The sequence below is a fragment of the Rhodnius prolixus genome, unplaced genomic scaffold (genome assembly GCF_049639745.1).
Source record: "Rhodnius prolixus isolate KJV_2025 unplaced genomic scaffold, Rpr scaffold_2, whole genome shotgun sequence".
Taxonomy (NCBI): Eukaryota; Metazoa; Arthropoda; class Insecta; order Hemiptera; family Reduviidae; genus Rhodnius; species Rhodnius prolixus.
The window spans coordinates 10,046,758-10,070,903 of record NW_027411592.1 but is presented as its reverse complement, the minus strand read 5'-3'; the positions used below and the strand labels follow the sequence as shown (position 1 = coordinate 10,070,903).

Sequence of the window (24,146 nt, the reverse complement as noted above, 5' to 3'; positions counted from 1 at the left end):
CAACAGGAATAAAAAGATGTTTGCAATTTACTTCTAAACATTTTTATCTACCACTTTATTTTATTAACACATAATTTTAACAAATGAAATTTTAAAAAACTTCTGCAAAATTGAGACCCGCCCAATTTTATCAGAAAAACAAAAATGCAACTGTGACAAATAGTCTTAAGTTAAAATTAGTTTGTTTCATACAATTAAATATTCTGCAAGTATAGAGTTACAAACATTCTACTACAATATCAAAGAAAGAATTGTATTAATTTTTTACACTTTGTTTTTAACCCAATTCATACAATTTTTTTACATAAATCACCAAAATAATTTGTAAAACATTATCTGAACATTCACTTAGGCTTTGGAAGGACGAACTTTCACAAAACTTAAAACATTCAAACTACTTTTTATTTATAATAAATTTATATATATTCTTTTCATAGTTCAAAATTTGTTTTTGGTTATATACTGACCTGTCCATTATGTTACCATTTTAACTCCAATTTCAATTAACATTTAAATAAAATTACTAGAAACAGAAGCAAAGTAACGAGGCAGCCCTGTGATACTGTGGAAGACCAAAATATTGATTTGCTTATTGACTAGTGTATACTAAAGAAATTTGTTATTTAATAAAAAATGAAATATTATTTTGTTTCATGAAAATTCATTTATTAAGCAAAAAAAAACAACTAACTCACAGCATAATGGCGGAATAAAATGAGTATATGGACGGCCTATCAAAGTTTATAATACAATTTAATAAAATTATACGTTTAAAAAAGAAGCACATTTTTTTATTAAATTGATTTACTCAGCACTGTTTGTTTGTGGTTGTTTTTTATCTTTGTAACAGAATTATGGCCTTAAATTTTGGCTTAGGATATTTTATTCTACAGTATTATGAAAAATAATGCGTGATTTGCAGGAAGGAAGTGGCGAAACATAAACGTTTCATTTGTACGTTAAAAATATATTTTTTAAAATGCTTCCTATTTTGTAAATAAATATTTTTTAAATATCATGTTCAGCTTGGACGTATTTACGTATTTTTTTTTAAGCATAATATATTTTTTATAGAAATTAAAATTGTTTTCATAAATATATGTACATTAATTAACATTATATGTAACAGTAAAACATAATAATAATAATAATAATCGCCAATGTAATTGTTTGTGTGCTTTCAAATCCTTAACAAGCTGGGAATAATTATTAATACCATGGTTAATTCTTAACAATTTAAAAATACTAATTAAAAATTTTGTATTTTTTTTTGTATATATATAAATATATATATATATATATATATTAATTCTCTATTTAAGGACATGCTATACAAATGTACATGTTACATTCGATTATCTGAGGCAAATTACTTTTTATTTTCTTTGTTCATAGTTTGTTTCCGTTAGATTGATCATAATTTTTTCTTAAATATTTGTACCAATTAGGCTGACTAGCCAAAATATAATTTAAGTCCATCATTATTTAAATAAAAAATAAACTGCTGGACAAAATTATCGCACTTTATTATCTGGAAGAATTTGCTTTTGTATGCTAAAAATAACTTAAAAATTTGGGCACCAAAGCTGACATACTAAATTAGAAAAAACTTAGTTCTGTCTTCTTGAATTGCTCTTTAGATCAGATATTTTATTGAAGTCATTCGTCATTCAAGTATCTAAATTAAAACGAATTTTGTATGAATTTAAAAGACAATCTTTAATTTTGAGATTTTTAATACTTTCAGATGAAACGTCAATTTGGAAAATAAATTTACGTATCCGGTGGCAAGCAAGGCAAAAGCAGCGGAGTACAGTTACAAACAGCTGTTACATTCAGCCTAGAGGACTCAAATCCATCCTTATTTCATATGATTCGGTTTTGAAAAGAAGGCTGAAGTTCAAAATACAAAAACTTCATCCGTTTCTAGCGTGAATAAGATTTTAAGGGACAAATCTATTATCTTTGAATTGGCTGCTCCTATTCCCCCCAAAATCTGGCTCATGAATATGTAGCTAAAAATAACCTAAATAATTTAGGTTCTACAGCTGGAAGACCAAATTAAGAAAAATTTAGTAACATCTTCTGGGGTGAATAACATTTTAGAACCAAGAATGCGAACTATTTTCTGTTTCTGTTATATATCAGAATATATTTCAAATAGCCAACCCGATCATATAAACTAACACATACAGTAGAAGCCTAGCCAATATTTGCATACATTGGCAATCCATCGGCCTAATTAATTGGTCCAATATGTTTGGCGAGCTGTACAATCCACTTGGTGTTTATTAAAACGCGAATTATGTCTTGTATTTTCTCTTTAAAGGTCAACGAACGATCTAGCACATTCAAAAGATAAGAGCTGTTTCAAAGTTGGAAACATTTACCCGAGCTTTCTCTATAATCTAACAGCGAACTCAGCAGCTCCGTACGTGATTAACCACTCGCCGTACTCTTAACATCAGGATGGTAACGGAATCCATTGCTATTAATGAATTAAATAGAAAGATTACACGATAACAATTCACGTATTTCTAATCAATTTGCTAATCATTTTTCATCTGATAATCAATTTGGAAGAGGTCACATAGGTTTCGTTTTGAAATCTTTAAATAGAAGAAGTAAAGCATGATTGCAGCAGGCTTCGATGAAAACAAGAGTAATTAATTACCACCTGGATTTGCTCAGCTGCACTGAAATTTGTCCAAAAAGCGAATAGACTGTCTTATTGTTCGAGCCTCTAAAATTAAAAAACCTTGAGTTTTAAACTGGGGAAGAGAATTTAAGAGATAGTTATGAGATCGAGAGCAGTTTCACTAAGGTGAATTCGGATGGCAAATAAGGACGGGATGAAATTCGAAGTTCGTCCAGAATTGGGCAGTAAATTGTTCATAAAGAAATTCCGACTCATCATTGTATAGAAGGAAGAATTATGTTAACGACAAACTGAATAACTTTCTTTAGAAAAAAATAAATAACTAATAATAAGAATGGAGCGGTAATTTTGTTGAACAGTTCAAGTGCAACCTAAAAAATTGGAAAGAAAGAATTTCTTCACATTTAATAACTCTAGTTTTGTTTAGATTTTCACAGATTCGTTTACAAAACCATTTATTGTAAAATTAATTTATTATTTTCTTTTTCATTCATGCATAATTGAGTACATACATTGAATTATCACTATTCACAAAACCAAGATTCACTAGAATTTACACTGATCCAAGAAGCAGTATTAATTCAGTTATAAATAAATAATTATCAAAATTAGGATGGGGTTAATTCTGCACTAAAAATAATATTTCCAACATATCCTTAAGATTCTTTCACTAACAAAAAGCTAATTTTTTTCAGTTACTACTATTCAATGTATTGCAAACATTTAAATACTAATTACATAAAAATATATATGTATCAACAAATGCGTTAAAAATAAAATACACTCTTCGGTTTGAAAGAAACCCAGTAAATACCACGATTGATTGCTATTTTTTCTATGTTCTTAGTACACATACGTACGGTACAATTTTTTGTTATTCTGAAATGAGTCAGTCAAAATAATTTTTAAAGAGATCGACATTTTTTAAAATAATTTTGGTAATAAAACCGAGTTAATAATTATTGGTGATTAAAACATCACAAATGATTTCTCCATTTTTTTTTTTTTAATTGAACTCAAGAACTTGGTAGAAAAAAGGTAAATCTTGAACTGGAAATTACTTGATTAACTACTGAAAACTTGAATGGAGAAATGCTTGAGCCACTTCTTTATGAAAACATGGCATTCTTGCAGGGTGGCCTCTAAAACTGATTACCTTACTCCAAGCACTAAATGCGAGGTATCTCGTTTAATAGGCTATAATCATTTCGAACTTAGTAAATAAGCACTATGGTACGCTTATTAAATTAGATCCTTAATTCCATCTAGATATCATAACCTTCTTAAGGCCACTAGGTATGAATCCATGTTAAATGAGCACTCCATATCTTTTGGAGTAGTGGATTTAGTTTTGCAACAATTCATTCTATTCGGACAAATACGGGGAAGAGGAGAAAATCACGATCAAACAGTCGGCAAAATATTATAATCTGGTCTCTAGTTTCTACAGTGAAAACTGCAGAGATAATTTCTATTTATGTTGATACTGACCGTCTCAGCTTGTTTTTCTCCATTAATACCAGTTACGCTGCAAATAAGTCAATTAATGACTTCCAAGTTAGTTCTAAGCAAGTGCGGAACAACATTCTGTCCTAATAAATAGTTCAATTTGCTCCAGATGTCAGAGCAACGTCAAGCTCAAATAAACTTGCTTCGGTTCGTTAGCAGCGTACTTAGGGAAGTGAAGATATCAGTTAAGGACTAAATTCGCAGCAAACTAACTGGTGGAAAATCCTATTGGCCAAAGCAAACGAAGCAATTTATCAAGAGCCCTCCTATTCTCTTCTGTTTTATTATACATATATTAATATTGAATTTGTGAAAAATAAAATATTTCCAACATTGTACCCTTTCCCTAGCACAAATTCAATTACCTAAATAATGAATAAATTAAAATATTTTTAAAAATTACCGACCATACTTTATAAATATCTCAACTTTTTACAAATCGTTAAGTCATCTCATTTCTAATTTTTTTTTTTGGCACTTTTGAAATATTAATTAAATTAATATTTTTATGTTAGTTTATTAAAATAACGCAGATTTATTCCACTCATTATTTCAATCAAACAATATTTCAGACAAAGTTCACGATAAAAAAAATTGAGTGCACTGGAATATTACTCAAAAAATTACTTTTAACTTTCGGAATTAAAAATTTCTACCACAAATTTACAAAAACTATAGTAACTTCAATGTCTTGGTAGTAAGTATGGCCGGTCAAAACACAAATTTTTAAAACCTTAAATTATATTTTTCACTTATAGAAAAGAATAAATTTTTAATCTCAAGCAAAATAGAAATAATAATCAGACATGGAAATAGATACTTAAATAAAAATTACAAGAATTTGGCACAAAAAAAAAATAAACGAAAATCTTCAAAACACGAATTGGCTACTCACCCACTTGATTAGTCAAAGCACATATTTTAAATGTAGATTTGTCTATGAAAGTAGCACCTGATGATAAAATATTGACGGTAGTCTCACATTCATCACAACCATGACATAAATGTCATCTTTCAATCAAAATTAATAGTGATAAACAAAATCTAAACTAAATTAAAATAGGACATTTTAACAACTAAAACATTTCGCGGATATATACACTTATTCTTTGTCCTTTATCAATTTTTTATTAATTTAGCAAATAATAATATAAATTATGAATTTTAATCATCATCATCATCTTCCTCATCTTCTAATTCCTTCATCGCTTTTTTGGCCATAAGGAATTCATTATAATGGGCTTTTCTTCTTTTTTCAAATTCTTTCTTTTTCGCTGGTGACAAATCAATAATAGAAGTGAAATTATTTAATTAATTTGTTTGTTTTTTTTAATTTTACTTTGCAGGTAAAATCAAATTATTCTGTACTATATTCAAAATAATTTCTACTTGGAGCAAGCAAAGTTATACATTTTTATGAAGCGTAGTTTTGAAGTGTGATAAATTTCAGATAAAATGCTTTGACAAAACAAGAAATTTTAAGTACGAAGACGGATGACATTTAAAAGCAATAGCTCAAATGACATTTCTTTGAAATTGCTCAGGAAAATATGAGAGTGGGAGAAACACAGGAAAGAGACCAACAGAGTACGAAGTCTATCGAACGATTCAACCAGAAAGTTACGAAGTATCTCTTCCTAAGGAGGGCATAACGTAATTAGCTGTTTGGGTAGTTACTCCTGGGCATGTTGGATGGTCAATCATATAAATATAGAAAAGATATTAGAATAGAGTAAGAGTAGAAAAAGTCTGAAATTAATTGTAGGTTGGTGGAAACATTGAATTACTAATTACCTAAGATTCTCGAATCTAGGATTATTAGGTAAGTTCCAGATTGAGTTTTTTCGGATGAAGTCTTCGCCCTATGGATTGCAAAGGGATTTAGAGATCAAAGATTTCTTACGCTTGTCATAGGCAGAATTTAGGTCTCTAGAATAAGTCACATTAGGCTGAATGCCTTGACTTAGGGTGCTAATTGATTTAATAACAATTTGGAAGACCACGCATTTACATATCAATGTACATTTCAGAAATAAAGAAATAATTCAATTAAATTTAGCAAAATATAGTTAACGCACAATTTACCAAAAAACGTCTTATATTTAAAGGATGCTTACCTCTTTCTTCTGGACTTAATTCCTCTTCAGAATCAGATAAAGAATGACTGCTACAGGTATCTTTAGGGCTTTGATTACAACTCTGAACTATTCTATACGGAACATCAAAAATTAAACTTGTTAATTAAATATAAATAAGAAAAGTGAAAGTTTAATACAAAATATCTAAATTATAAAATAAAAACTATAGAAGAATTACAAAGTGAAATTTAAATAGAGGAGTACATTATGGACAAAAAAAAGTACAGTAAATGAAACAGGATGGATGAGCTTGAAATGTAATTCTAAGCAAAATCTAATTACTAAGATCTAGTTAAATTTTGTTTTGTTTATTTGATTTTTTATAAGTCCACTTCTGAATGATTCTTGTCAATATCATGTTCCTGATGCTCTGTCTAGCACGTTATCTATTTTCAATGTTTTGTTTACTCTCAGAAGCGGGCAATAAAGGAAATTCTTCATCGCCTTGAAACACTTCGTAAGTGCAGCGAAAAGGCAATTTCAAATAACTTTACCACGTTAAAAAGAATTTTGCGTTTAAGTTTTAAAAAGAAAAGGAGTGAAATGTAAATGAAAAAATTTCTTTACGTTCGTAGGCGTAGCGAAAAGATAATTTCAAATAACTATTACATAAAAGAGGTAATTTTGCGTTTAAATTTTGAAAAGAAATTGAGTTACGACAATTTTCTATCAAAAAATAGATTACATTCACAGTGCTTTTACACTTTTCCGCTCAACAAGTTTCTTGCCGGCCCTCTACAGTTTGTTCGGAGATGGTAAGTATCGTCTGCAAAGAAGTGAATACAATCTGAGGATTGGTAGTGCACTGAGAAAGCAAATTATCATAGTTATTATCATGATTAATTAGAAAAAAATAATAAATTAATAAAAAAAATCATATACAATGCCTGGTTGACTTGTTCGCAACACTTGAAATCAGTTTTGCCGGTTCACGACACAAAATTAATACAGTCTTCTACTGAAAGTACCTCTAATGTCTATAAGATGATGATTATAGAAACTATAATTAAATTTAAGCTTTAACTCTAATTTTCAGCATATCTACAAGAAAGTTTTTGTCAACAGAATATTTATTCTATTTTCTTTTTAAATCTTAAATAATCATTTAATATATAATTTCGATAATATAAAAAATCTTCTTGGTACGGTCCTAAACAAACCTATGGATTTAGAATTTCGGAAAATAAGTTAGGATGAGGTCTAGAATATCTGTGATGTGCACTTACTTTTCAGCTAAAATATTTGGATCCAACGTGTCAATTGTGTCTTCCGATAAAGTTCTTTCAAAAGGCGTTTTTGGTTCTTCTATTTTCATATGGCCATAATCCTTACCCGGTGGATGTAAAGTCTCCAATATATTCAATTCATCCCACTTTGTACCTTTAGGTTCCTTTGATCTGCTGGCTCTTCGATTAGATCTTTAATTAAAGAAAAGCCTCGTGTTAATTTATTGATGAACAACGACTTATTTTTAAGGCTGAGAAATAATATGAACTATTAAAACAAAGTGAACTTTAATGGTTACGCAATTTTCACCATCGAAGATGCTTTGTTTTATGAAACTCAGTAACTCATTATCACTGAATGAAAGCAATTGTGATTCGCATTGGTTTCTCATTAATATTAAATGTAATTATAGCAAACTTTACCCGGAAGGTCCATCTGGAACTTCAAAACTTGAAGATGATTTTAAAATACTTTTAGTAGGCTTCTTTTTAAGATTTTCCATAGGATCATTCCCTTTTTCATCCATTACAACGTTCATATTTCTGAAAAACGCATTTATTTGCAACTGTTAGAAACAGGAATCTATCAAGTATAAGTAATGTAATTTAAAATAATGAGGTAATTCAATATAAACATTTATATTATACAATTACTATCAGGTAACCTTACAAGTTATGGTTATAGTTTCTTTCACTTCAGATATCTAAGTTACAATAATTATATCTTATGTACTTTGTAATAATAATTATTTTTATGCAAACTTCAAGGTAAATACTTTTATTAAAATTACTTTAATTATGTGAATTACTTTTAGTAAAATTAATAAAGAAGGTTACAATTAGTTATTGTTATAGGTATCTGATATGGGAGTTAATGTAATTTGAGGTTAAATGGATTTTTTATTCGTTAATATTTCTAACTAAAAAAAATTGAAATCAAAGTTGTATTAATTTATTTAAGAAAATGAAGTTCACTGAACACTTAGCAGCTCATATAACTCCAGAATGGAGGAAACAGTATATCAACTATGAGGTACATTCTATGTTACATTCTAGTTTTGGATGTAGCTTTTCAGGGAAAGGCATTTTAAATTTTCACAAATATATAGTAATGACGTTAATGTTTGCATGATCTCAGAAAATAATACTTGTACGTGCTTTTGTTATTTGCATTATTTCTATAAAGTTGACGTAATTATTACTTACATAGTTTTATCGAACTTCTCTCTGAATCAGTTTGCCCTCCAAGTCAGTGGTTTATCTTATTCAAAATTAAAACAAAATATGTAACCAACAATCATTGAAATCAGAGTTTGATTTAGGACTGGTAGCTTAGAAACTATCTTGTCGAGTCAAATGATTGTAACATTTTAATTATGGTTTTTTTTTCTTGTTTTGGCTGGAAGCGGCCCAGGATCTCAATTCCATCCTCCAGAATTTATGAATTATTTATACGTCATTGTCGCCCACTAAAATGTATTATTTGTTTACATACCTAGTTGGCGTATTGGAATGTTGAAAAATAAAGCAATCTTTTCCGTAAACGTTGACGAATCTATTTACTTTTTCAATTCTGAACATTACATCACCTGAACGTAACCATATGGTCTGTAGGGGTAAATAAGTAATTGTTTGATTGAATAAATAACAAGAGTTTATATCTGTTTTGCTTGTGTTTATAAGACAATATATATGAGAAAGATAATTTTTTTCGCATATCCTCTTAGTTTCTCTTGTAGTTGTTATGGAACTTCTCTCTGAATCAGTTTGCCCTCCAAGTCAGTGGTTTAACTTAAAATATGTGTGGAGTCCATACTTTGTCTCCACTTCATCGATATTAAGGGCTTCAGTGATTGAAAAGAAGCTGTCTTAATTGGAGTAATGAATTAACGAATCTGGCTATTTTATTATCTTACTACGGTTTTGTATTTTTAATGGACATTTATATTTCTCATAATCGAATCAAAATGCAAATCGCTATCAAGAAGGAACTTTCAACTTGATTCTTGGTACCTATGTCTTAAGTTTCTCTTTATAAAATCAGAAACTTTTAAAATCTCGCATTTTTTTCATGCGTAACTCTCTTATATGAGTTGCTGCTAACATAAAGAGATTGAATGAGTTGTTTCTTTGTAAATTTATAGAACTCCGGATCAAGAGATGAAACATTGCTTATGTGGCAAAGTTTGACACCTAGAAGAAGAAGTAGAAGTAGAAAGTTCAGGGACTTCAGGTGGTTTACTATTCTTGGTAGTGTCAGGAGCTGTATAGTGTGATTAAGTCCAATGTAATGACCACAGTCTCTTTTTTGTGAAGGATTTTTACTGATTTCTAGTGCTCAGTATATTATTAGTAGAATTAGTGGTATAGTAGAATTATATTACATTTGATGGTTCTCTGGCTTGTTGGGTTATTAAGACAGTTGTCAATGCTGGAATAGATGTAGGTATATCGAATGCCTTTTTTTTTTTTGTTATCTTGCTGTCTGGGTATTGCAGTTTAGCGGTGCAACTATTGCAGTCTTAAAGGCTACCGTTGGAACCACTTGACTGTTTCTACTTTCTTGTATCTGGTCAAATACTAAAGACGTTGCCGTGATTTCTAAATCGTAGTTGGTTCCTTTTGGAATCTGCAGGTTCCGAAAGCGGGACCTCTTGACTGGAACTCTGTTTCAGCTTTTCTGTTCGCTTACCGAATGTAGAGTCGTTCCCCTTCTGGATCTACTAGTGAAACTCCTGAGCGAAGCAGGCGATTGCATTTTGAGGGCGTTGTTTAAAAATCTACATGAGACATTTCTATCTGATACAAGGTTTGGTTACATTCTCTGGATTTTAGATTTACTAAAATTAGTTATTAGTTAGGTCTAGTTATTTTAAGTACTGGGTAGGTATGTGTCTGCCTAATAAGTTTTACGAATTGTGTATAACTAGTAAAAAAAAGTTTAGAACAGCTTTTTTCATTTGATAATGATTTAAAATTGAAAATAATGTCTTCTGGACTTGAGCAAATTAAAAAACAATTTTAAAGCTTTTCTGTTTGTTCAAGTCTCTTGTAAAAACAACTATTGTCTTGTTTTACTGATTCTTTCTTTGAAGTATTTGACTGTTATATTTCATGGTTACTACTGTTACTAAATGGCGCTGCAGCCTTAGTTGGGCCTGGGCTTCCTCTTTATTTCATGATACGACTAAAAGTTAATGATTTTAAATGCTAACAGGGTCCCATTTTCATCAAAGTAGATAAGAGTTTTAAGTAACAATATTCTTTTCTCTTGTTTTGAGTGTAGTACTTTTTTTTTGGTTCTCACCTTTAATTTTGTCCTATCTAGAAGTAGTTTCGAGCTTAAGTTTTTCAGGAAAACTTCTGGTTACCGCTTATCTGTAACTGTCAACATCTGTGATGGCGAACCTATGACACGCTCGACAGAAACAAAAAATTACTGTATAGTTTTAAATAATATAGCGATTTGTGGAGTACTTCGAAGAAATTGCGGTATTTATTGAGAATAAGAATCTGGAAAACATTTCTCAGATCAATGATCATAAAGTGGGTCATTTAATACATCTTTTTTTCAAAAATATGGTTGCAAATATAAAACATTATGAACTCTTCTACATGTGACACGGCACCGGAGTTAAGTGAGGGTTTTTCAAAATTTTGACACGCCGAGCTCAAAAAGTTCGCTGAACTATACTTTACTAAGTTAGGGGCTATAGTTTCATGTGCACAGATATATAGATTAAGAAGATATTGAGAGTTGAAATTTTTTTGGTCATTACTCGGTCTGAAATTGCGCCCGCTTTATCTTCCTCTGTAAACAACGTATTAATATAAAATTTTGTTCTCTTGTACACTATAATCTATGTGATAAGTTTAGCGTGCTAAAGTAAGAATACATAGTAGACCTTTCACTGTAACAGATTCTTTTCGTATTTTCAACTTCGTAGTCACTTCTTAAATAAATAAATAGATTTTTTCTTTTTATTAAATGTACTACTACATTTTTTTTTATTGCAGGAAATGAAATTAATGTTATACGAAGCAGTGGAAACAGCGCCTTCAGCGGAACATGTTGAGCCAGAATTTCTTACGCGACACTTTGCAAAGTTTGACGAACGTTTCTTCCATTATTGCGACAAGGAGTTAGCAAAAATTAACACTTTCTTCTCTGGTAATTTTTATTTTCGTTCTTTAAATAAAAAACTTTTCAAGTTAATACTACTTATTCATATTTTAATTTTTGCCTGCAGAAAAAATGGCAGAAGCTACTAGAAAATATGCTAATTTAAGAAGTGAATTAAGTGAGGCGCTGGAAAATGAATATAAAGGAAAAAAAGGTTTTTTTAGAAATCCTCCCAAACTTCTTCAAAAAAGTGATGTACCTGCCAGAAAACTGCAAGAACTGAAACTAGCGTTTAGTGAATTCTATTTAAGCTTAATTCTTCTCCAGAATTATCAAAATCTCAATTTCACAGGGTTTAGGAAAATTTTGAAAAAACATGATAAGGTTACTTCTATTTCATTGTATATGTACGTCTTTTTAAAATTGTTGATTTTGATTAATAATATAGGATTTTCTCTTTCTGCAGTTATTGAATGTGGATGCAGGTGCCAAATGGCAAAATGAGAATGTCGCTACATCTCATTTTCATACAAATAAAGACATAGGTAGGTTAATAAATGAAACAGAAACAACGGTCACCAACGATCTGGAAGGTGGGGATAGGCAGCGTGCAATGAAAAGATTGCGAGTCCCTCCTCTTGGCGAAAAACAAAGTCCTTGGACCACATTTAAAGTTGGACTTTTTTCTGGTTCTTTTGTAGTTTTACTCGTAGCCGTCATCCTCTCAGGTAAAGAAATTGTTTCTTTAAACGCTTCAAAACTGAAGTTATTGAAGTTGTGTGCCTTTCTACATAAATCATACAGTAATTTCGTGTTAAGAATTTTCGGTAACAAGTAGAAATCTCTTCTAGAAAGGGCGAAGAAAAATTCCGGGCAAATCTGACTTGAATTAAGTCTTTCCGTTTCTTTGAGACATATAAATGAGAGTTCTTATTATATAATTCTCGCCTTTACATTACCTATTGGTTGCCCTTACAACTGGTTCCGAAAACTTTAAAGTTAATAATAAAAATACTTATAAGCACTTCAAATCGGGTAAATGCTCAGCTTGCTAGTTAGCTGTAAAATACAGGTAACTTCTGAGATCGTTATGTTAGACGCGGCACACCAAATCAAAGCATACTTGACATGTTTATATATTGGAAGTATAATATGTAAAATCTAATTTCAGGTTTTGCCTACCTTCCTGCCAAAGGAGACTGGAAAGTACCTTTACGTTTATTTAGATGTCCTTTACTTCTAGTGGAATTTATTTTCTTAATGGGCGTCAATGTTTATGGTTGGAGATCATCCGGAGTTAATCATGTACTCATTTTTGAACTTGACCCTAGAAATCATTTATCCGAACAACATATAATGGAAATGGCAGCAATATTTGGCGTCATCTGGGCGTTAAGTGTACTTTGTTTTATATACTCCGATGTACTAGGCATACCTGCTTTCGTCAGCCCACTGGCCTTGATGGTTATAATGGCAGCATTTTTATTTAATCCTACAAAAACCATGAGACATGAAGCAAGATTTTGGGCGCTCAGGGTGTTGGTAAGTATAAAATATAAGTTTTATCAAATGAATGAACTTTTGTGAAAGTAATTGTGCATTAACTTATTATTGAATCATTAACTTATTATTTATTCACAAATTTTTGTAAGGGACGTATCATTGCATCTCCGTTCTTCTATGTTGGTTTTGCTGATTTTTGGCTCGCTGATCAACTAACCAGTCTCGTGCCCGCCATGGTTGATTTAGTCTTCTTTGTCTGCTATTATATAAAAATTGATAACTGGGACGTAGCAATGGGTAAATATTTGCCTGCATTTTTTTTTTGTATTTGTTAAATGATGTCGGATTGAAATATCAGAAATGTCTTGGTAGACGGAGTTCTAATATTTAATTCATTATTAATGGAAAAAAAGTAAGTGCAGCTTAATCAATTTAAATAATAATTGCTTATTCTCACCTTTTTACAAGTTTGTAAATACGTTTTGGTATTTTGTTTGGAATTATGTGTTTATTTTATGTTCTTGGTTGGAAAAAATGTTGGAATTTTCATCTAAAAGGGTAATGGAGTGTTTGATTACTTGCTATAAACTATAAAAGTACTTGCTAGAAGTATGCAGAAATGGAGTGAAGTGATTCTTGAAATGGTTTTGTATCGTAACATAAACCAGCGGTCCTAAGGAAGCTTTCACACGTGCAACTTCTCACGATAACGCGTAATAAGCGGTTATAGAATCGTTACAGAAACTTCGAGGGAGGATCTCTCTGAGTTAACGACGTCATGATTAGTACTGTGAGTGATTTCCTAACCTGCCCTGTCTTAAAAATACGTTCTTTTTACTCTTATACATTCTTTTTAACAATATAATGTACTTCGCGAACACTGTGTGGGAGGTCCTCTTGTTACTCATATGCTAGATGATCGCCTTGGTTGGAGCCTCTGAACCTCTGATTGTGAAAAAGTGCATGTACAAGAGATTTACACAGCCCGCTCGTACTCTTCGTCCGCAATCTAAACCTTCGGGCTACGATTGGCTACTATACTATTTTTGGGAGCTGAGGAGAAGTTATGAATGGACAGTCTACAAAAAATTAATAAAAGTAACTAATTTTTTGACAACTGTTTTGTGATGGCTAGAAGTGGAGCCTAATTAGAAGCTAATCACTTGAAATATTTAACAAAGATCCAATATTTTTTGACCTAATCCCTTAGCTTTGGTAGTTTGGAAAATACAATTTTACAGCACTAACACTTTTTATTTTAAGTTATTGTAATGTATGCTTGATTGTGAAATTTGCTTGGGATGAACTGAAATACATAAAGTAAGTTCTTAATCATGCGGAATGGGGTTCATTTAATACTTATAATGTTTTGGATAGAACATAGGATGGTTCCAAAATTTCTGTCTTAGTTTTGATTGATAGAATGTCTAAAATTGTGTGATTGCAGTATATGAATCTTAGTAAACGTAGAATTTATTTCAAATTACCTGGCTAAGGAATTTTTTAATTTTAACCTTTTTTTTTTTTCTTCTTCTTCTTCTTGTGTAAATCCAGATGTTTAGTAAGGCATTGCCTTAGCTCAGACATGTGCAATCTACGACCCGAGGGCCGAAACCGGTCCGTGTAGTGATTTTACGTATACGGCCTGTGACGACTTTTCCAAACATCGTTGAATCTGGCCCGCTAACTCTAAGATAATATCCGGTAAAGATAATTTTAATAGGAAATAGTATATAAGTCTATCTACCTGTATAGTCCAATCATACGAACAAGTTAAAAAAATTTGGTTCTTATCATTTTTATTTATTTATATTAATTAAATCCCTTGCCACGCCCACAGGAAACTACTCTCCAATAGTAGTGCGATTAGTAAGTACATTGATTTGTCGATTTACAAATTTTTTTGCTAGACCTATATACATAAGTACTCCGGCCAGCGTAACCAGTAATCTTTCTAGTAATCTTTTCGTAGCGCAGTGGATGAGTGTGCTGGGGTTCCCGGATTCTTATCCAGGAGGATTACTTTTCGTTTTTCTCTTGATAGCAGCGACTACAATACATCGTACAGCATAGCAGCAATATGGTTTGTTGCGAGAAAGCATTTAGAGTCCGGCAGTACTCAGAAAAAGCTCCGGGCGCCATTATCTTTATATAACGATTTCAAGAATTGCACTGACAATTAGAACTATTTCCAATAAACGCTTTAATGGTTTTGAACTATTCCTAATAGTAATGTTATTTTATAAAATTTATGAAGGTTACATTTTTATTTTGAACTAATTTTACTGGGGCAAAAAAATTAGTCGGCTGTAGAACTTTTTATGATTTTATGTCTTTTGAGTTTTGCCTCCACATAAAAGCTCACATTCATACACCAATATTTGTAACAACCACTTTTTTGTATTTAATGGATCTCAAAGCAGGTATCACAAAGGAGAAAGGAAAAAGCCCAAAATCAAAAATCTGCAAGAATGCAATTTTCTCACAGATTTGCAGAAAGAGAAAGTTGTGCGATGTTCACACTAGTTTTTTTTTATTGTTCACAAAAAGTTAATAAATAAAATGCAGTCGTAAATAAATTTTAACGTAATCTAAAACATTTGATATTGAGTTGAGTTTAGTGCAATATATTAAAATACTTATACCTTTACTTATTAGATAATCCTCATGGATCTGTATAATTGTATAGTCGTTAGGTATTTTATTATTGTTTAGATGGTAGATTTCAATTGTTGATAGACATGTTTTTACCATTTTGTAAATTACAGGAAATGCAATACAATTTCAGACCCGCAGATATGTATGACAAAATGGCAATTTATGAGACTTTTCATTGCTTGCCTACCAGCTTGGTTTAGGTTTGCACAATGTTTAAGACGATATCGTGACACGAAAGAACGATTTCCACATTTGGCCAATGCAGCTAAATATGCTACATCATTCTTTGTATTGACTTTTTCACATCTTTACTTAATCACTAACAGTAAGTTAAGCTAACGACAATTGGTTTATTATTATTATTATTGTTATTAAAGTTATTGCTATTGTTATAATAAAAATAATAACAATAATGATAACAAGGGAAGGGATTAGCTATGAGGTTAGCATACTGGACTCCCACGCGGAGGTCCCGGGTTCGAATCCAGCAGCTGACCCTTAGATTTTCTCTTCCTAGGAGCTTCTTACAGCTCACTGTCCGGTGATGGACAGTGTTGTCTGTAACGAGAGAACACTGTCCGGAGGCCGGCAGTGCACTGGAAAAAGCTCCGGGCGCTAATGACCTCAGCTGTTGATGCGCCAAAAAAAAAAAAAAAAAAAAAAAAATAATAATGATAACAATTATTATTATTTCTCATTCCCTATTATCACTAAAACATTGCAGTTTATACCAGTTATAGAGCTAACTTTTCGCTACAATTTAGTAAAGAATTCATTGAAATCCGAACAATACAACGAGAGATATAGAGGTTTGAAATTTGAAGAATTGGAAAACCTCTAATATTTAACTTTCAATATCTCAGCACCTATTATCATTAAAACATTGGAATTCCGTCCACGACACCTAGTAAATGGTAGTTGGACGTTAAGCCCCGCCTGAAAAAATAGGCGATTACTTTACTTACTTTACTTACATTGAAATATATACTAGTTACTGAGCTAACTTTTCTCTAAGAATCGGTGTAGAATTCATTGAAAGAATACGAATAGAGGTATAGTGGTTTGAAATTTGAACAAATCTGAAAACCTCCAATATTTAACCTTCTATATATCATTAACTATCTCCTTAACAAAGCTTACGGTTTAAAAAGTTAAGTATGAGGGTTGATTAACGTTTATTCCCTTAAGTGGAGAGATCTGTATGAAAGAGAGGTAGCTGTGCGATATGAAGCTCCTAGAAATAGAAAATAAAAAGGGTTAGCAACTGGATTCCAACATGGGTCCTCCGCGTGGGAATAGAATACGCTAACCTCATAGTTAATCCCCTTCTCTTTATTAAAACTGTCCGGTAGGACAGTTGTATAAGGGTTGATCGTCAAAAACTGCACGAAAAAGCGTAATGTTGAAAAACACCCAACTTTGACATTATTATTATTAATTATTATATTGACTAATAATGATATTTGAAAGTAATTATTTATTTTTACTATATCTAAATTTTTATTTCAGAAAAATATGCAATATCTGAAAATCCATATTTCTATCTTTGGATTTTCGCCTCTATTATAAGTACATGCTACTCTTACACTTGGGACATTAAAATGGACTGGGGATTATTCGATAATAAAGCTGGTGACAATAAATTTCTCAGGGAAGAAGTTGTATATTCATACAATGTGAGTACAAAGTGAATTTTAGCAAGTAAATAGCTACTACTAATGATTAAGTTCTTTGGTTGTTTAAAAAACCTTAATTTATAAGTTTTGAATATTTTTATTCATAAGAGGGAAAAAAGTGTTTATGGTATAAATTATTTTTTCAAAATTATTTCATAATCACAGCGTTTCGTTCTAATACATAGTACTTACTATTTACCAAGTTAACATTTATCTATACACTATACAATGATTTTTAATTTGTTGAGTGTTAATATGTATAAAATTTATGAAGTATGAAATGTTCTCTTTCGTTTTAATTTTCTAAGCATCATCAAAGAGCTTCAGTTGAACTTTGTCTCAGTTATCTTAGGTCAATCACTTAGTTTTATATTTTGTCTTTGGTAGTATTGATTTCTGTTTGATTTTGGGGAAGCTATGACATTTCACATGTTTCATCAGTTTGTTTTTATTATAGAGAAAATATGTTACACTAGAGTATAATTTCCAAGTTTCAAGAAAGTCTAAGAAAGATGTGTAAGTGTTCCCACAAGATTTTTGTTATAGTTTTTTGTGTAGTTGGCAGAGAGCACTGTAACCAGCTGGCTCTCTAGGAAATTCCTTAGAAAAACTGAGAATCGGGGATAAAAAGTTCCTTATATTCCCACCCTCCCAATGGCTCCTTTTGATATTCCGAGATAACCTTTGCCTCATTCAGATTGAAGCTTACTTAATTTAGGCTATGGGTCCAGTCTTTGTACTCACTCTGTTGTTGACTACTGCTGCTAAGAGTAGTTCAGCGGGCTACACGCTCAGAGTACATCTAAGCCTTTAAAATATGACTAATTCAGCTTAGTTAACTTCATTAGTAGCTCATTAATTGTAACATAATTAATTTGTATGGCAATAATTAAAAAAATAAATGTAGACATGTTTTATTTAATATGATTAATTCAGTGCCCTAAGTCGCCTGTGTGTGTCAGTCACTGATTGCTCCAAAATCATTTATTTGATTTTATTAAAATCTTTTTCTTTTTTTTGTTTTAGGCTTATTATTATTTTGCAATTGTTGAAGATTTAGTTTTGCGATTTGGTTGGGTGCTGTCAATGTCTCTTATAGAGATGGGATATATCCATGCCGAATTAATGGTAGCTATTCTTTCTCCATTAGAAGTTTTCAGGTAAGTGAAATTCAGGTTGGCCCATTTCACAATTTTATTAAGTTCATAAGTTAAAGTAAGTTAAATTTAAGTAAGTAAAATTCAAGTTAAAGTTAATTTATACAATTAATTGTAAATTACAGATTGTAAACTACTAAATAAATGAATGTATGTTGTATATATTTATATATTTGAACATATATAAATATTTATATTATATTTATTTATTATATTTATACATAATATATTATATATAATAAAATGTAGTATAATGTAATATATATATTTGTATATATATTATATAATGAGCATATACATAAATATATATTTTTTTCTCATAACATTTAAAGAAATTCAATTTTTAATGGGCAGTAGCTCCTTTAGAATCTATGATTCATTTTGTTTAATTTTTTTAAAAAAAGTAGAATTAGATTTTCCCTTAATTATTTTTTTTTATTTTTATGTTTCCAGGAGATTTGTGTGGAATTTCTTTCGATTAGAAAACGAACATTTAAATAATTGCGGTAAATTTAGAGCAGTTAGAGATATCTCAGTAGCACCAATGGATTCATCTGATCAGGGTCACATTATACGCATGATGGATATGGAAGATGGTGTGACGAACAGACATCGGAAGAAACCCAAAAAGAAAGATACAAGATTATTGCTGGATCCTGAAGAATCAACAGATGATCCTGACGCTTCTTGAAATCTGATAATTAGGCTACGTTTTTATGGATTATCTTCAAGGGAATTTTTTGTTTTTTATTCAATTTGACATCGTTGTAACTATTACGTTTATTTTGCAGGTAGAGAATATTATGTGCCTTATTAATTAGTAGAAGAAATTAAAAGAGAACTTATGGGGTCTTTCCAAATACATAGAAATATTTTATCAAATTTAAAAAGAAAAGAAAGTATTATGTAGCCGGCGATCGTAAAGTTTATTAAAGCGATGCATTGGTTATAATTTCCTTTTCAATGGGCATTTCACAAATAATATGGGGTATTATTACGTTTAAATGTGTCTCGTAAAATATTCAAAATCTGACACGCTTCCTACTGATTGTCTTCTGACAAAACACTCTATTATAATTCTCAACTTTTTTCCTTTAAAATACTTTTTGTTTTTTGTATTATAATTTTATTGCAAAAATGTACTTAGATTATATGTACTTAGAATTTATTTATGTTTATTAGTGAATTTTAATTTTTTGACTGTATGAGCGAATCTAAAAGTCTATGGATTCATTGTAGATCATTGTTTTATAATTTCAATGCAGTTTGGAGTCTTCGAAGTTTTTATAAACATAAAGTTATTTAAGAGAATTGGACAAAGAACTAGTGTAAACTCCTTTCAAATTTTGAAAATTTACTAAATTTTCTGTGACTTTGATAAGTAGATTTTGAACTAGAATCGTATTGAGAAGTACTGGATGATCCGTCATAGTATGAGTGTGCAATACTCTTGGTACTATGTAAAAGGACTTAAAAAGTCGCGACCTCTGGTGTCCGTTAAAACCAGCTGTCAAGTCAGTACGCTTTTTTTTTGTCCAGTTTTTGACGATCAACTTTTATCCAACTGTTCTACCTGAATTCTCCGATTATCCGCTTTTGGGAATGACAGACACACTACTAGTGGAACCAAGTTTTGTATGAAGCTTTTTTGTATAAAGATCTCGGGATCAGTTGAATACTATTTACGAAAGTTTGACGGATTGACTGTGTTTTTCATTCTTCAGCCCAACATGTTAAATTAATTCATTAAATTCAGTAATTTTATTAAAACAATTGCGTTTTTCTCCCAATCAGTTCAGCAGTGGGAGATACTCCTAAAGAAATGACATTAATAATTATTTAGTAAGCATATGTTAAAATGATTTCTTATCTTATTTAACTTTAGCAAGATCTGAAGCAACTGTCTGCTTTTTTTTTTGTAAGTGTTATTAGACATTAGCTTTAAGTACTTAGATTAACTACGGTAATTCCTCTTTTTTAATGCTCTATTCTCTTTTTTTTAAATTGTGTTGCATAATTACTAATTCGACATTAGCTTTAAGCACTCAAATTAACTATAGTAATTTTTTTTTATGCAATGTATCAATTTTAAATTGTGTGGCAAAATTAGCCTGACTATTCAATTTTAATTTAAAATATATCCATAGACTTTTGTGATGTATTTTGACTAGATGAGCAAGCGGTCTCTTTATTTAAATTCTCTGAAATGATATTCAAACAAAACTGATTTTTGTCAATTTTTTATTATTTTTAGATGTGATACTAATTTATTTTCTAGTCTTCTCTTCAAATTTATACTTAATATGTAAACAGAATTAAAAACAGATGTTGGTTACTAGATTTAGCGTTTTCTAAGACACCCATTCTCCTTTATTATTATCTTTAACTTTATCTTTCAAGAAGTTAACTAAATGACTTGATGTAGTTGATCTATTACAAAAATAAAAAATAAAAAAATTCTGTTTTGATGGGCGGACAGACTTTAACTTCATTAAAGTACTTAGGCCTAAGTACAAATCAACTTGGTAAACGAGAACACATGGTAGACATTTGGGATTCTCTTCAATGCTCCCATCAACTCCTTAAAAGTCTGTGAAAATTTAAATGAATCCCATCAAGAGTTTTTTATCAAACATTCACGGAGTCAGCAAGGCACGTTATGAAGAGCTGTAGGTACACAGCTCTCGCAAAAATACTGATATAAATTGATACATCATCTCATGTGATGTGTTTAATTCTCTTACAGAATCATCACAAAAAAAAAAAAATTAGAGGACCATGATTCAAGATAAGAAGGTACAGTTCTTTCGATTTTTTTTTAAAGTTAGTCCCATTTATGGGCACTTTATAACATAAATCAACTACTTTTCGTTTCCCAAATGATGGCAACCCTTTATGTTTATTTTACTCCGGCCTAAAAAAGTAGGTGACAGCGACGGAAAAGTAGAAATCTAGACGAACTGGAAACAAATTCAGTTTTTTCTTTTGTATTATGTATTTGATTAACTAAATGAAGGCCACCCTGTATGTTTATTTTACTCCTAGCATTAAAAGTAGAAGACAGTGACGGAAAAGGAGGAAATCTATAAGAAGAACTAGTAGCCAATTCGGTATATTTCCCTTCTATTTTCTTTTGGTTTCTCAAATGGATGCAACCCTTCATGTTTATTCTGCTGCTGGCATTAAAAGTAGAAGACAGTGACGGAAAAAGAGGAAATCTATAAGAACTATTAGCAAATTCGGTATATTTCCATTGTATTTTACTTTTCGTTTCTTAAGAGAAGCCAACCCTATATGTATATTCTACCCCCGGCTATAAAAGTAGATGACAGAGACGGAAAAGGTGGAAATCTAGACAAACTGAAAGCCAATTCGGTATTTTTCCCTTGTATTTTACTTTTCGTTTCCCAAAAGAAGCCAACCCTCTATGTTTATTCTACCCCTGGCTATAAAAGTTGATGACAGAGACGGAAAAACTGGAAATCTAGACAAACTGAAAGCCAATTCGGTATGTTTCCATTGTATTTTACTTTTCGTTTCCCAAAAGAAGCCAACCCTATATGTTTATTCTACCCCTGGCTATAAAAGTTGATGACAGAGACGGAAAAACTGGAAATCTAGACAAACTGAAAGCCAATTCGGTATGTTTCCATTGTATTTTACTTTTCGTTTCCCAAAAGAAGCCAACCCTATATGTTTATTATACCCCTGGCTATAAAAGTAGATGACAAAAACGGAAAAAGTGGAAATCTAGACCAACTGAAAGCCAAGTCGGTTTTTTCTCTTGTATTTTACCTTTGATTACCCTAATGTCGGCCACACTATATGTTTATTCTACACCTGGCTATAAAAGTAGGTGACATCGACGGAAAAAGTTGAAATCTAGACGAACTGGAAACCAATTCGATAATTTTCCCTAGAATTCAACTTTCCGTTTCCCAAAAGAAGCCAACCCTTTATGTTTATACTACCCCTGGCTATAAAAGTAGATGACAAAGACGGAAAAAGTCGAAATCTAGAAAAACTGAAATCCAAATCGGTATTTTTCCATTGTATTTTATTTTTCATTTCCCAAAAGAAGCCAACCCTTTATGTTTATTCCACCCCTGGCTATAAAAGTAGATGACAAAAACGGAAAAAGTGGAAATCTAGACCAACTGAAAGCCAAGTCGGTTTTTACTCTTGTGTTTTACCTTTGATTACCCTAATGTCGGCCACACTACATGTTTATTCTACACCTGGCTATAAAAGTAGATGACAGAGACAGAAATGGTGGAAATCTAGACAAACTAAAAGCTAATTCGGTATTTTTCCCTTGTATTTTACTTTTCGTTTCCCCAAAAGAAGCCAACCCTTTATGTTTATTCTACCTCTGGCTATAAAAGTAGATGACAGAGACGGAAAAAGTGGAAATGTACACAAACTGAAAGCCAAGTCGGTTTTTTCTCTTGTATTTTACCTTTGATTACCCTAATGTCGGCAACACTACATGTTTATTCTACACCTGGCTATAAAAGTAGATGACAGAGACGGAAAAAGTGGAAATCTAGACAAACTGAAAGCCAATTCGGTATTTTTCCATTGTATTTTACATTTCGTTTCCCTAAAGAAGCCATCCCTTTATGTTTATTCTACCCCTGGCTATAAAAGTTGATGACAGAGACGGAAAAACTGGAAATCTAGACAAACTGAAAGCCAATTCGGTATGTTTCCATTGTATTTTACTTTTCGTTTCCCAAAAGAAGCCAACCCTATATGTTTATTCTACCCCTGGCTATAAAAGTTGATGACAGAGACGGAAAAACTGGAAATCTAGACAAACTGAAAGCCAATTCGGTATGTTTCCATTGTATTTTACTTTTCGTTTCCCAAAAGAAGCCAACCCTATATGTTTATTCTACCCCTGGCTATAAAAGTTGATGACAGAGACGGAAAAACTGGAAATCTAGACAAACTGAAAGCAAATTCGGTATGTTTCCATTGTATTTTACTTTTCGTTTCCCAAAAGAAGCCAACCCTATATGTTTATTATACCCCTGGCTATAAAAGTAGATGACAAAAACGGAAAAAGTGGAAATCTAGACCAACTGAAAGCCAAGTCGGTTTTTTCTCTTGTATTTTACCTTTGATTACCCTAATGTCGGCCACACTATATGTTTATTCTACACCTGGCTATAAAAGTAGGTGACATCGACGGAAAAAGTTGAAATCTAGACGAACTGGAAACCAATTCGATAATTTTCCCTAGAATTCAACTTTCCGTTTCCCAAAAGAAGCCAACCCTTTATGTTTATACTACCTCTGGCTATAAAAGTAGATGACAAAGACGGAAAAAGTCGAAATCTAGAAAAACTGAAATTCAAATCGGTATTTTTCCATTGTATTTTATTTCTCATTTCCCAAAAGAAGCCAACCCTTTATGTTTATTCCACCCCTGGCTATAAAAGTAGATGACAAAAACGGAAAAAGTGGAAATCTAGACCAACTGAAAGCCAAG

General features: G+C 31.2%; 2 protein-coding genes across 7 annotated transcripts; one reads left to right on the top strand and one right to left on the bottom strand.

The window, feature by feature from the left end:
• Positions 1-26: 26 nt before the first annotated feature.
• LOC141450421 (protein phosphatase inhibitor 2-like) lies at positions 27-9,107 on the bottom strand. Of its 3 annotated transcripts, none has more exons than XM_074120855.1 (5): positions 8,739-9,107; positions 7,956-8,075; positions 7,533-7,724; positions 6,286-6,377; positions 27-5,442 (listed from the first exon to the last, which is right to left on the bottom strand). In XM_074120855.1, the coding sequence occupies exons 2-5, from the start codon at positions 8,069-8,071 to the stop codon at positions 5,333-5,335; spliced, it is 510 nt and encodes a 169-aa protein (XP_073976956.1). In that variant the 5' UTR covers positions 8,072-8,075; positions 8,739-9,107; the 3' UTR covers positions 27-5,332. The 3 variants fall into 3 exon arrangements, with proteins under 3 accessions (XP_073976956.1, XP_073976957.1, XP_073976955.1); XM_074120856.1 differs by lacking the exon at positions 8,739-9,107 and adding an exon at positions 8,203-8,322; XM_074120854.1 differs by lacking the exon at positions 8,739-9,107 and having other exon boundaries at positions 7,956-8,196.
• Positions 8,211-20,989, top strand: LOC141450403 (solute carrier family 53 member 1-like). 4 transcript variants are annotated; one of them, XM_074120798.1, is made up of 11 exons: positions 8,211-8,300; positions 8,388-8,565; positions 11,550-11,703; positions 11,783-12,039; positions 12,122-12,383; positions 12,827-13,197; positions 13,308-13,455; positions 15,947-16,141; positions 17,326-17,492; positions 18,519-18,652; positions 19,103-20,989. In XM_074120798.1, the coding sequence occupies exons 2-11, from the start codon at positions 8,497-8,499 to the stop codon at positions 19,338-19,340; spliced, it is 1,995 nt and encodes a 664-aa protein (XP_073976899.1). In that variant the 5' UTR covers positions 8,211-8,300; positions 8,388-8,496; the 3' UTR covers positions 19,341-20,989. The 4 variants fall into 4 exon arrangements, with proteins under 4 accessions (XP_073976899.1, XP_073976900.1, XP_073976901.1 ...); XM_074120799.1 differs by lacking the exon at positions 8,388-8,565 and having other exon boundaries at positions 8,221-8,300; XM_074120800.1 differs by lacking the exons at positions 8,211-8,300; positions 8,388-8,565 and adding an exon at positions 9,202-9,541.
• The last annotated feature ends 3,157 nt before the right edge of the window (positions 20,990-24,146 follow it).